This window comes from Nyctereutes procyonoides, unplaced genomic scaffold, assembly GCF_905146905.1.
Source record: "Nyctereutes procyonoides isolate TBG_1078 unplaced genomic scaffold, NYPRO_anot_genome, whole genome shotgun sequence".
Taxonomy (NCBI): Eukaryota; Metazoa; Chordata; class Mammalia; order Carnivora; family Canidae; genus Nyctereutes; species Nyctereutes procyonoides.
The window spans coordinates 21,000,001-21,012,402 of NW_026575131.1; the positions used below are offsets into that span (position 1 = coordinate 21,000,001).

Below are 12,402 nucleotides of genomic sequence, written 5' to 3' on the forward strand. Positions count from 1 at the left end.
TATTCAGTGGTGGGGATGGAGAAGTGCAGGCTGTTCACAAATGGACTGTCCGCTGCGAACTAGACCCAACTAGTTGATGCTTAAACATCCTGGTAACTTATATTTTCCTTTTTTTGTTTCTCCATTTCACTTAATGATTTTCTATGTATTGTTGCAGACATCTCAACAGTGAGCATGCGCTGGACGATAGAAGTACAGCTCAATGTAGAGTACAAATGCAGGTTGTACAGCAGTTAGAGCTACAGGTAAAACCAAATTTATTTTTAATATTACCTCAGTATTCCTCAAATTCCAAATTTCTGTAGTGTTCTGAAATGAGTTCCTGTGTACTCATTATTGAATGGAAGGTCCAAAACTTGTTGTTGTCCTTTCTTTCTTTTCTTTTTCACTCTTGGGGAAGGTTCACCTTCAGCTCCTTCTTTGGAGCTGCTGCTCAGATGTTTCAAAGTTCTGTGCATCTCTGTGTATGCCTCGAACGCCCCGCTACCTCTGTGAGCTTTCTTTCCATCTCTCTCTCTCCCTCTCTCTCTCTCTCTCTCTCTCTCTCACTTCCCCTCCTCTGTGTCTTCTCCTGCAAATGGAAAATGTTCGAAGTTAAAAAAACTTGCACCTTATCTGTTGTTGATGTGAGTCCCCTGAGTTGCCAATATCGGTAACCTGGAGTTAGGGAGAGGAGCCAGGGAGTGAGATTGAGAGAGAATGGATGGGAGTGGAAAGCACACTCGAGTGTCAGCAGCAAGTACACACAAACACACACACACACTGTCAAAAGTTAACGTAGAAGCCACATGTGGATTTATTCCTCATGTTAATTTGTCACCTTTTCTCTCAGTCACTGAGAACAAGAGTTCAGTGCATACATTTTAAATATGCACACACATGCACACACCTGCAAACATGTATTCAGATATGTAATGTATAATATATAATATGCATACATATTTTCATATACATATATATACACACACATATACATATAAAACCTAGTATTTGGCAATCCATTGGGCCATGTGGAGTGTATTTTGTAACTCTAGAAAATAAACTTCTGCCTATTTCCCTGTGGATCATAGTTGTGAGGAATGGGGGGCACTTTTTAATGTGGGTTCTACTTCTTGATGTCACTTGTTGATGAACCACCATATTTTAACAATAATTCCATTCTTGGTATAATTAATAGAAAATTAGTTTCTAAAAGTAAAAATTGGGTCAGAAATGGAGATTATTAAAATGTACAATTGCAAAAGCCTGACCCTGCAAACCCCATTTATGCAACCGAGTTCCAAAATGCTTTTGAGTGCTTGATGACTCACTGTGGCTTCTTCCTCTGGCTGGTTTAGTGTAGGCAAGAGGTTAGCCGACTAGGGGAAATTAAAACAATGTTGTACATTATATTGTTACCAGCCATCGAAAAGCCTATTTTGTATGCAAGACAGCAATGCCGAGATATATGGAGAGCCCTAGGCTAAGTACAGAAGATAATTACATTTGGAATTTTACTGAGTTAAGTCATTTACAGCTTCAAATAGTTGCAGAGAAAAATCAGCCAAAACATACTTAAACTTTTTGTTGTGACTTTTCAGGATAGAAAGGATTTTTTTTTAATTAGTTAGCATCTTATATGATAAATTACATTTTTTTAGTAAGATTGTCTCAAAAGTTATTTTCTTTAGCTAGTTAATATTTTTTAATTCAGACTACAGATATGAACTTATGAGAACAGTAAAATATTCATACAGGCAAAGGGCACATCATAAAATCCCCAAATTTTTACATAAGTCTTTGGAAACATCTTTAAATTTAGCATGTTTATTCAGAAGGAAAACAGTAGTGTCATTTAACTCATCCCCAAAGTTCACTTCTGATTGATGTGTAGTTAGCCCTTGAGAAATTGGTTTCAACAGAACAACTTTATGGCTCTTGCTACCTAAATCTTTATGTATTAGTGGTTATAAAGTGATTTAAGTTCCTGCATTTATTTAGTTGATAAATTCTTAACATTCGGTTGGAATAAAGTGTTTTTCAGAGTGTCACAATTTGCCCAAGTAGGTGTTCCAGACTCCAGATTTGAGTGTGGGGCTGTTGTTCAATACTGAGGAACTGATTATCTGCTTTATTCATTATTCCTCACTCTCCCCAAGAGCTGGCAAGAGAAGGAAAGGAGTTAGACCATCAGTAAGTTAAGTGGTTCTCTGCTGGAAGCTTTTATGTTATTTTTTGATGGGTGTGGCCTAGGAGCATTGCAGACTATTAGAAGGATTCTTTGATTATTTTGGATTTCATTTATTCATAGATTTCCTTTTATTCTTCAGCCCTAAATCAAACTGAAATTAGGGTTTTCAACTTGTGATATGAATCAAAGAAGATCATCTGGCCAGAAGTTACTATATAGTAGTTACCCATAATATTCCTAGTAATATTTTTGCTTGAGAGTTTGCTTTAAAAAAAGGAAGGGACAGGCTCGCTCTAAAGGATTTGGTTTCTTCAGAGGCCAAGGGAGTTAAGGTGATAGCATAATGCTTGTGAAGAGCAAGAGTTGCCAAACTGCAGATTATGAGCCAAATCCCAAGAGCTAACAAAGGTTTTCACATTTTGAATAATTTAGGGGGGAGAGAATCAAAATAAGAATGAATTATGTGAAATTCAGAATTCAGTGTCCATACATAAAGTTGTATTAGAACATGGCCATGTGCATTCATTGACACATTATCTATGGCTATGGCTAATGGCTGCTTCTGCACTAAAACAGAAGAGTCGAGTAGTTGCAAAAGAGTCCCTGTGGCATGCAAGGCTAAAAATATTTACTGTCTGGCTGGCTCTTACAAAGTTTGCCAAACAACCTCTGCTCCAGAGAATTCAGAAAACCCATTTGCATCACATTATGTAACAGCAACTTTTTCCCCTTAGGTTCTGGGCTATCTAAATGTCTCCTAACCCCTTCTTACCTCTTCCTTCTTCACTGTGGTGTCTGAAACCATTCTAGTCACCGCACTGGTCAGGTTTCCCCAACAGCAGCTTCACGTAACAAGTATTTGTCCATCTTGGGGATCGTGGAAATCAGGCTGATGGATATTCATTTGTTTATCTATTTATTTTACCAGTTCGTTTAGCACACATTATCCAGAGCCTGTAACATAGCAGGAACTTAGCTGAAGCCAGTAAAAGGGTGGCAAAGGTGAGCTAAATGGTTAAGGTTGCTTTCCTGGTTCTTATATTTTAAAGGAAAAACAGATTGTAGATAAATAATTTTCCAGTGCTGCTCTCCTCTTCTTGGGTAGTGCTAGCTGACACTGATGGGTTCCTGAAAACACCAGAAGCATGCTCAAAAGAGTTTCAGTGCTAGAAAGGAACCCAAGTCAAAGCAATTTTATCCATTAGATATTGTCCAAGCAGATGAAATATATAAGAATATGTTAACTGTTTTTAGTTATTAAAGAACCCTCACCCTGAGCCAGAACTGAGAGGTCAAGATTAAGATGGAGTGTCTCTGGGTGGCAGACTGGCACAGGTGGGACAGTGTGAGACAAGGTACACTTCAAACCACCAGCTGTACTCATTGTGGGCTTCCTCTTCCTCTTGTGTTCAACATCTCCATGTCTGTACTGTCACATTTGCCATTTCTTGTACCCGTGTCTAAAATGCACTTTTTAATTGACTTAATGAACAATTGCTGTGCCCATAGAACCTGAATTATTGGGGAAACCAGGTCCCTGCAGCGGCCCAGAAGAGTTTGAAGAGGTGTTCTCATGCTTGAACAGCCTCTCTCTTATTGCTCGTAGGCATCATCCCCCCATTCTCTGCACAGCACACTGATTAATCATTACCTCCTCTAGAGAGGATGCCCTGGGCATGACCATCCCCGTGACTACTTTTTTTGCCTTAAAGAAGGCATTCCCCAGACCAGGAAGTACCTGAACCTCCAAGTGTATTATAGAATTACCATTCATTAACTTGAATTTGAAAAACAGTTGCACAACTTAGCACTGCAGGAGAGAGCCATCAAAGATGCAATAGTAAGTTCCCCAACGGTGATCTCTATATTGTTGGAGGAGCAGTCTCTCCCTACCAGCCAGACTCTCAAGGCCCTTCTCTGCACAGCACTTTAGGTCTCTGGCATTTACATCTGCGAGCACAGTCACATGTGTGCCCCCATTAGAAAAACAAACCCAAAAAGCTCAAAATGGAGCTTACATCATAGATCAGTGGAGGTTCATTATGTCTACCCTGGAGCATCACTGTGAAAGGGTTCCATAGGAGAATCTTGTAGGTTGTCAGCTAGCACCAGACATGACCATTATGAATGAAACCCACATGAATGATGTCTATTTCTAGTCCCACGGATCTAAACCCCAGAACCCTTCACTCTGACCCAAAACAGAAGGCCCTTGTGTTTCTTACCTCCAATGAACCTCTCCTCAAGAATTAGGTGGAAAACAAGGGGATCGTGGCTAGAGATGCTTCCTTTCTTGGCGCTATATCTGCGTAACGCTATACTGGAGTCACACGAAAAGCCTTCACAATTCTAACGTTAAGAGTTAGGGCGAGAAGGCAGAAATCACGATGATGGCCATGAAGTCTGACTCAGGCCCATTCTGTCAACATCGTGTATAAGATGCATGCGTACTGTTTTTATTTTTGTGGGAAGTTACCACAATATGTAATGCATGTTTTCCTATTAGTGGACCCATTATGTGGAACTTATTAACAAAATGGTTAATTGATGTCTCATGTTACCTCCCATTACTGGTCTCAGAGGAAAGAGGGGTTGAAAAGACATCTTAGTGGCATTCTTAGCCTTTCTGAATATTTCTAACCACATTTCACTGTTACAAAGACAGTTGTAATTTTTGACATCGTAGCAGTGGACTCAGTGGTGGTTAACTCCATCTGTTACCTGGAAGCCCAACATTGTAGAGACTTTGTGTGCACTGCTTGCACTGTACACATAAGTACCTAACATCAAGGTAGACGGACATCATGGTAATCATTTGGGTGCAGAACATGACTGTTTGAGGTAAGGGAATATATTTTAGGAGTTTATCTGTTAGATGCTTTCTTTTGACAGTCTTCTGGATGCTGTGCAGACAAGAGGATAGGTTAGAGCTGGAGGGGGATGATGTTCCCACAATCAATATGCACGGTGTTTTATAGGTCATGAAATGTGCATGTGCATGTGCTTGCACACATACACACATAGACACAGAAGATAGAGGAGCTGGAGACACAGGATGTGGAAATAGTTTGCCCACCCAGATGCCATGGGCAGGAGTGTAAGAGAACACCTGAAGCTTCCTTGATACTCGAGCACCAGCCAGGATGGCCTCAGGGATTTAAATATTCATATTAACCTAGTTACCTAGTTGCCCAGGTTCACTTAGGTGGGAAATGCTTATGAATTATCTCAACCATTAAGTTGTGAATGAGATGGCACAAAAGTTATCTTAGTGACTAGGTCAGAATTCCACCCTGGGAAAAAGGAAAAGCATCTAATTTAACAGATAAGGAAAAGTCTTCTGACAGATTTCTCTCTTCAGAAAGCTGAGACATTCATGGCATAGAGAAATTTTTCTGACTAGATATATGTTGGTTTTAATGATCATGTGACCTTGCTCAATTGTCAGAACATCCTCCCTGGGTATGAAGATGGGTTTTGAGTGAAGAAAAAAAGCATTGGAGACCCGATGTTTCCTCGCATCCACAGCTCAGCATGTGTCAGGGGACAGGGCTCAGGACAGGATTCCTGCAGTCCCTCAGCCTACAGACCCTTTAAAGTGAATATTGAAAGCAGCCAAGAGGAAAAAGAGCCAACCAAACCAATGGAGGTTTGACCAGGCAGGAGGGTGGTAGTGATGGGGTGGGACCTTTTGTCTTTAATAATTTGATTCCATTATTTATTTCACTATTTATCAAGCACCTATTGTGTTCTGAGCACTGGATGCAGATAAGCAAGGCAGCCTCTTCCTTCCTGTACTGTGCAGCCTGGCCGTGAGGGAAGACTAGCACGTCTTTAATTCCACACCAGGCAGAGTTTCTCAGAGGAAGCACAGGAGTCATTGTGGAGCTGACCCGGGAAGGGGCAGGAGCAAGTACATTCCAGGAGGAAAGAGCCATTGAAGGATTTGCCTTGATCGTAGTATGAGGGAGGATAGTGGAAGAATGTATGTTCGTTCTTGAAATCATCTCTCTGTTCCTCAAGAAGTGGGATGACCAGTCTTCACAGTTTGCTTTCCTGAGACTTGGGATTTCCAGTTTCGAAACTGGGAAAGTACCTGGCAAAGGGGAATGAGTTGTTCACCCTGATGATTACTTTGCATCCATTGGCTTTGGAAGAGAGCTGTCTAATGCCTCCTGTTCTGCTTGTAATTTATAGAGGACCTGGGAAGCCATTTGAAAGGGTAGTTATTGAGTTCCTACTAGATACCAAGGCAATCCTAGGTGTTTCATACCCCTAACTTCATGGACTCCTCACAACCTACCTGTGAGTAGATACTTCCCTGTGTCCTCAATCCTAAGAGTCATTTTCTTAAAGGAAAAACAGAACTTTTGGAAATCAGTATACATCAGACATCTAATGAGCATGCGCCTTTCTTCTCCTTTGAAAAGGTGTTACTAAGTCACTGATGACCTTCACAGTTATTGGCTTTTTGAGTCAGAAACAATTCTCTGTGCCTCTCCTCTCACAGATGAGGAAACCGAAGTTTACAAGGTCTAATTCACTTGTTCAAAGCCAAAGGCCTGAGATTCTAGCCCAGCCTGTGTAGCTCACGCCTCCTTTTGTATGGCGCTCCACCTGGCACTTTTCATGCAGGGTCATCATGGCTCATTGAGGTTCTGTGTATTACCCCAAGGCATTGCAGATCACTGGGTTTAAAACCTGCCTTGTGAGGCCATGCCTTTCTCTGCCCCTTGGAGCTCCCTCCTCAGCAATCCATGGCAGCTAGACAAGGGTGGAACTTAGTGACATAGGAACCCCTTGGAAGTTCTCTAAATCATCTGCACCAGGAACTGTAAGCTCCAAGAAAATGTCAGCAGGGAGAAAAGTGTACAAGTTTCAATAGCAGAGGGAGACATTAAGCCTAACACAGATCAATTACTGTAGGGACTTTACGTGTGATCACTGTACCATTAGCATTACTGTTTGTAATCACACTAGCTTCCTAGACTTTTGCAAATATATTATCTGTGATGTGTCCCACTTTGGGCCCCTCTAACGCCACTGAAGGCAATACTCAGGACCGTTCTTCACAGCAGTGGCCTCACAGAACCTCCTGGACTCTCCCTGAGTAAGCTCAGACCACGTGGGGGAAGAAGTTCTAATGGCATCATCGCTGCATATTGTCACTGCTTTGTGACTGGAGCCAAGAAAAAGAAGAGGGGTTCTCTGGGTTTCTCACTTCCATGTTCCCTCTTTGAAAACCAAGACACTTATTTTTCATAATTTAAAATCCTGCTTAACTCTGGGAGCATTAGAATTCCTAGACTATGACTGAGTATTAGTGTGCGTCTGCTTTAAATGTCAAGAGAGTCTTTAATAATAACACGTAAGGAATGTTAAGATGGTGATAGAATACAATAAAAGTAGGGAAATTCTTCCATTGGGGTGAAATGAGCCATAGGTTGCCTCCCACCTGAGAGCTGTGGTTGTGTTAAAGAAATCATTTATAAGTTTTCACTGGTGCTGAGCTTTGAAGGCATGTGAATGACCATAGCTTGATACAGTGGGTCAAAAAGAACTCTGGTAACTACTCAGTTAGGTAGAAGATTTTCATTTTCCCTCCTTCTAAGTCGCTATTTTGTTTTTTGTTTTTTTTTTTTCCCCTTGTTTTTCTTCTTTTGATCCTATGTATGGTAGAGACCCATGGAACTGGATGAGCTCTGCCTCAGTCAGTTCTGTTTGGATCATCATTGTATGTAAAATGAGACAGCCACTGTCAGGACTTCCTCAGTCTATGGACAGGAGTCTTGTCTCCCAAAACTAGTGCATTAATCCCGGACATGTTGGGGTCCTTATTAAAACTTTTACTCCCACATTCCCTCTCTTGGCATATTGGGCTTAGCAGGTTTGGGTGAGATCACAGTCAGTTAAATTTGGGATCATCATTGTACAGGAATGAGCCCAACTTCCCTGCCCCTAAAAGTCGAGTGGCTGCTGAAGCTCCTCATCTCACCCTGCCATGGAGGTCCTGCATCAGTGGTTCAGTGTAGCAGATGGGAAGAGTGGCAAAGATCTGTGTTTGCATTTAGCATCCCAGGAGCATCTGATAGTCAGGCATCCTGTAGCTGGAATTCTAGTTTCATCTCTGTCCCTTCCCAGCTCCATGATCTTGAGTAAGTTCACCTATTGAGCCTCAGTGTCCCCAACTATAGAATCTAAGAGTAGGTCTTAAGAGGATTTGAAGTAGCCACAACAGTCTTTGCTTCTGTGAAATCAAGTGAGTGACTTGGTCCTTTCTTCTCATCTGTTCTTGGTAATTCTAGCATTTTTACACATCCAGAATCCTTCATTTGTTTCAGATTTTGTTTCTCACAAGTGAGAACCGCCAAATTGGGCTTAAAATGATTAGTCCTCCAGACAACATATAAAGTGATTATGTTAAATGAACCTAAAACCATGTTCCGTTTTCTCTGCTAAAAGAATGAGTTTAATCTCCTCAGTTTTTATCTTTGAAGACCTTGAATGGAGCTCCTCGCCTTGGGCGGTTATCAGTGTGTCCGGAGTGATACACACGTTCCAGTCTTTCACAGCCAGGACTGGCTAAAACACCATTTGAGGCCATGGCTAATAGAAGAGGGGATGACCTATATCAGCCAAGGGGAGAAAAAACATTTGCCTAGGATGAGGGAAAGAGACAGTGAGAGTCAAGGAAATAAATCCATAAGCAATGGGCTTCATCTTTCCTACAATTTCTGTTTCATTCTTCAAAACATCAAAAATTATCTCCCAATCTAAGCCACCTGCAAACTACACAGAACTCCTGTTACATGGACCTGGGTTCCAAGCATGCGGTCAACCAGTAGAAGTCTAAATAGACTAGACTGATCTAACTTTGCTTTAAAGAAAGTTAGATATTTTTGAGCATCCACAAAGTGCTAAAAGGCTCTGTGCTAAGCCTGTTATGTGCAAGAACTTATCTAATCCTCAAAACAACCCTTCAGAGTTCAGAGATTATTATTCCATATTTAGAAGAAGAAACTAAATACTTAAAAAGGTTACATAATGTGCTCAGAGACATAGAGCCAGAATTTGAATCCAGTGTATTCTGATTGTGGTGCCCACGACCTCCATCCATTTTCACTCTGCTGTCTCTCCAAAATTGAGCAGCAACCTGCTAAGAAGCAAACACTGTACGAGCAGGGCCCCTCAGCTGTTTGGCCCGTTGGCATTCTTTTAATACCAGATACCCGCCCCCTGTATCCACCAGGAAAGCATTTAGAGAGTAATTTCTGAGAGCACAACATAAGAGATTGTTTTAATTTGCCAACCAAATTTTTAGTTGACCTTTGGTGTACATTTCTCATCCTCCTTTTCTTTGCTTTTCATGGGATTCAGTTTATGAGGAAATGCTGGAATACATACTTGCTAATATTAAATGTTTGTATTGTCATATTATGATAATGAAAGGATGCCGTGAAAATGGATAGGGATGCTGAGCTCATGGAATGATGGCATAAAAAGTAATAAAGAATCAGAAAGCTTTTCGAAGGGCCAGTGAATATTAAAAATGCAATACAGCCCAGCCCCTGCAGAGAGAGGATATGGTTTTAATAGGTGTGAAATATTAGCCTTTTTTGCCTAAAACAACAAGAAGTAAATTTGGCAGGTGTTTTTCCCCCCTTTAATTGTTAGAAGGGTTTGTGTTAGAGGTGATCAGCTCACTGATGGTGAAAATCCAGAACCCATCCAAGAATATAGTAAGTTCTAGTTAGCACCCATCAAACAGAAACAGAAACTTGGATTTTTGTCTTTTTTCTGTAACCTTGCACATCATTTGTTAAAAAATAAATAAAAAAATAAAAAGCAGAACTAGGACGGTAGAATTGAGTGCAAGGCAAAATAAGGACCCGGGGTAGTTCTCAAAATGGACAATGAATTCTACGTTAATATTCTCATGGAAAAGTGAGAAATTGTCTCCCTTGGCAGTAACCTCCAAGATTTATGGATGTGGGTGTGTGTACAAACACTCTAGGTATGTGTTTGCAACATGGTGTTACTACATTTGACCAGTAAAAGGTCAGCACAGTAGACATCTGAATGGAATATAGAGGTGATGATTCCTTTTGATGCTGGGAATTTGGATTTCCTTCTCCTGTGTTGGTTAATTGCTGCATCAACAATACTTACCCCCAAATTAAATCACAATTAATATTCATCAGACTCTTAAGTAAATATCACCTCTCACCCTTTAACTTGTAATGTTTAGTGCAGCAGAGTACTTGTTTTTAAAAAGAATAATAGATATGCCTTCATGCCTTCTGCCCCATGATAACTTTTAAGACAAAACATTATTTAAAATTCTAAGAATATTTTGGTCCTAACATCAAAAAAATTAAAACACAGTGAAAAAAAAATCTACAGAAATACAAATAACTGTTGAAAAATGCCATTGCTAACATTTTAATTGTTCTAACCGAGCCACTTTGGAAAACTAAATTCCTTTGGCATTATGTGTTCAGAGCATCTTTTAGTTTGGCCGTTCAATAACTTACTAAAGCACAGAGGATGAATAACGTAAAGTGGCTCCTAATATGGTATCATTTTCATTTCCTGTTTGTTGAAAGATAAATGCTAACACTGTAAGGCTTTTTTTTCTTCCTAATTTATTCCTCCCTGTACCACAAGGGAATAAAAAGGAAAAAAAATCAAATGTGATATGGCTTGAGACTGAGTCATCCAGCCAGGGATAAGCCGAGAGCTTTTTCTCTCTTGCTTTCCTACCTTTTCCCTTTCCTCTGTCTTTTCCCAACTGCTGAGACACTCCTTCCCCTTGGAAAACACCTTGATTTGAAAATGTCTTATTTGACTTCTATTTTGGAATAATTCAGCTTACAAAAGATTCGTATTTCTTTTTTTTAAGATTATATTTTTGAGGGGCGCCTGGGTGGCTCATTGGTTGAGACTCTGCCTTTAGCTCAGGTTGTGATCCTAGGGTCCTGGGATCGAGTCCCACATCGGGCTCCCCGCAGGGAGCCTGCTTCTCCCTCTGCCTGTGTCTCTGCCTCTCTGTGTGTGTCTCATGAATAAATAAATAAAATATATTTTTGAAAAAATTTAAAAAAAAATTATTTTAGGGGCACCTGGGTGGCTCAGTCCATTGAGCCTCTGACTCTTGGTTTCAGCTCAGGCCACAATCTCAGGGCTGTGAGATTGAGACCACCATCAGGCTCCTGTGCTCAGTGGGAGTCTGCTTGAGATTCTTTCCCTCTCTATCTCCCTCTGCCCCTTCCCCTGCTTGCACTCTCTTACTCTACACCCCCTCAAATAATACACATGTAGGTAGGTAGGTAGGTAGGTAGGTAGGTAGGTAGATAAAATCCTTTTTTTAAAAAGCAATCTCTATACCCACCGTGGGGCTCAAATGCACAACCCTAAGATCAAGAGTCACACACTGTACCAGCTAAGCCAGCGAAGTGCTCCCAAAACTTGATAATTTGAAGACATAAGGTTAATTATGTGACATAGAAGAAATGAGCCCTTCCTCAGTTGTAAGGCATTGTATTGGACAAATGGTCTATAAAAGTGCTGATCTAAGACTCTCTCAGTGTCTCTCTCTCTCTCTCTCTCTCTCTCTCTCTCTCTTTCTTTCTCTCGTCACTCACCCATTCATTAATCTCTTCATTTCCCCCAAATTCCACAGCTCTTCTCTTAACTCTGCCTTTATCTTTTGGAGATGTACTCCCCACTGACTTTACAGAGGTATTTATTATCATGTCTGTCAGTTTCACCATAAGCATCTTTGCTATAGACCTCTTTGCCACAGTCATTTGTACCACAGAACTAATTGTCCAAAGGCAATTTGGCCCTAAGAGATTAAAAAAATAATAATAACTGACAGTATGGTTTGACAGTTTAATTTCATTTCTCCATTGACACAGTACTTCCATTTTTATATTATATAAATCTTGGCCCTCATAATGGTGTATACCGTGGCACAGAGTTTCCAACCTACATGTCCCATAGAACTTTGGAACGCCTCTCAGTGGACATGTGACCATATGCCAAGAACAAGCAACAGTGTAGAAGGCTTTCACAGTGCCATACAGAGCTCAGTTACAAACATGTATCCTGGTATTTAGAAACTGATACCTCTCGTAATGAAGGAGGAAATTTTTTTGATAAAAGAAAACGTGCAGTGCTGAATGAGGGTGAATGAGAGTAAGAAAAAAAAAAAGTAATGATACTCTGAA

The 12,402-nt window shown here is 40.6% G+C and overlaps 1 protein-coding gene and 1 long non-coding RNA gene across 17 annotated transcripts in view; one reads left to right on the top strand and one right to left on the bottom strand.

The window, feature by feature from the left end:
• The window catches only part of FOXP1 (forkhead box P1), a 582,432-nt gene that overhangs the window by 537,752 nt on the left and 32,278 nt on the right, over positions 1-12,402 (top strand). For all 15 annotated transcript variants that reach the window (XM_055342934.1, XM_055342933.1, XM_055342948.1 and 12 more), the window contains one exon: positions 158-245. In XM_055342934.1, coding sequence (XP_055198909.1) covers positions 158-245 — 88 coding nt within the window. The remainder of the gene's footprint in view (positions 1-157; positions 246-12,402) is intronic.
• Positions 1-12,402, bottom strand: part of LOC129521476 (uncharacterized) — a 39,809-nt gene that overhangs the window by 21,152 nt on the left and 6,255 nt on the right. Inside the window, exon 2 of one of the 2 annotated variants that reach the window (XR_008666819.1) lies at positions 2,943-3,124. The exons of the other annotated variant lie outside the window; for it this stretch is intronic. This is a non-coding gene — a long non-coding RNA (uncharacterized LOC129521476). The remainder of the gene's footprint in view (positions 1-2,942; positions 3,125-12,402) is intronic. 2 annotated transcript variants of the gene reach the window in all.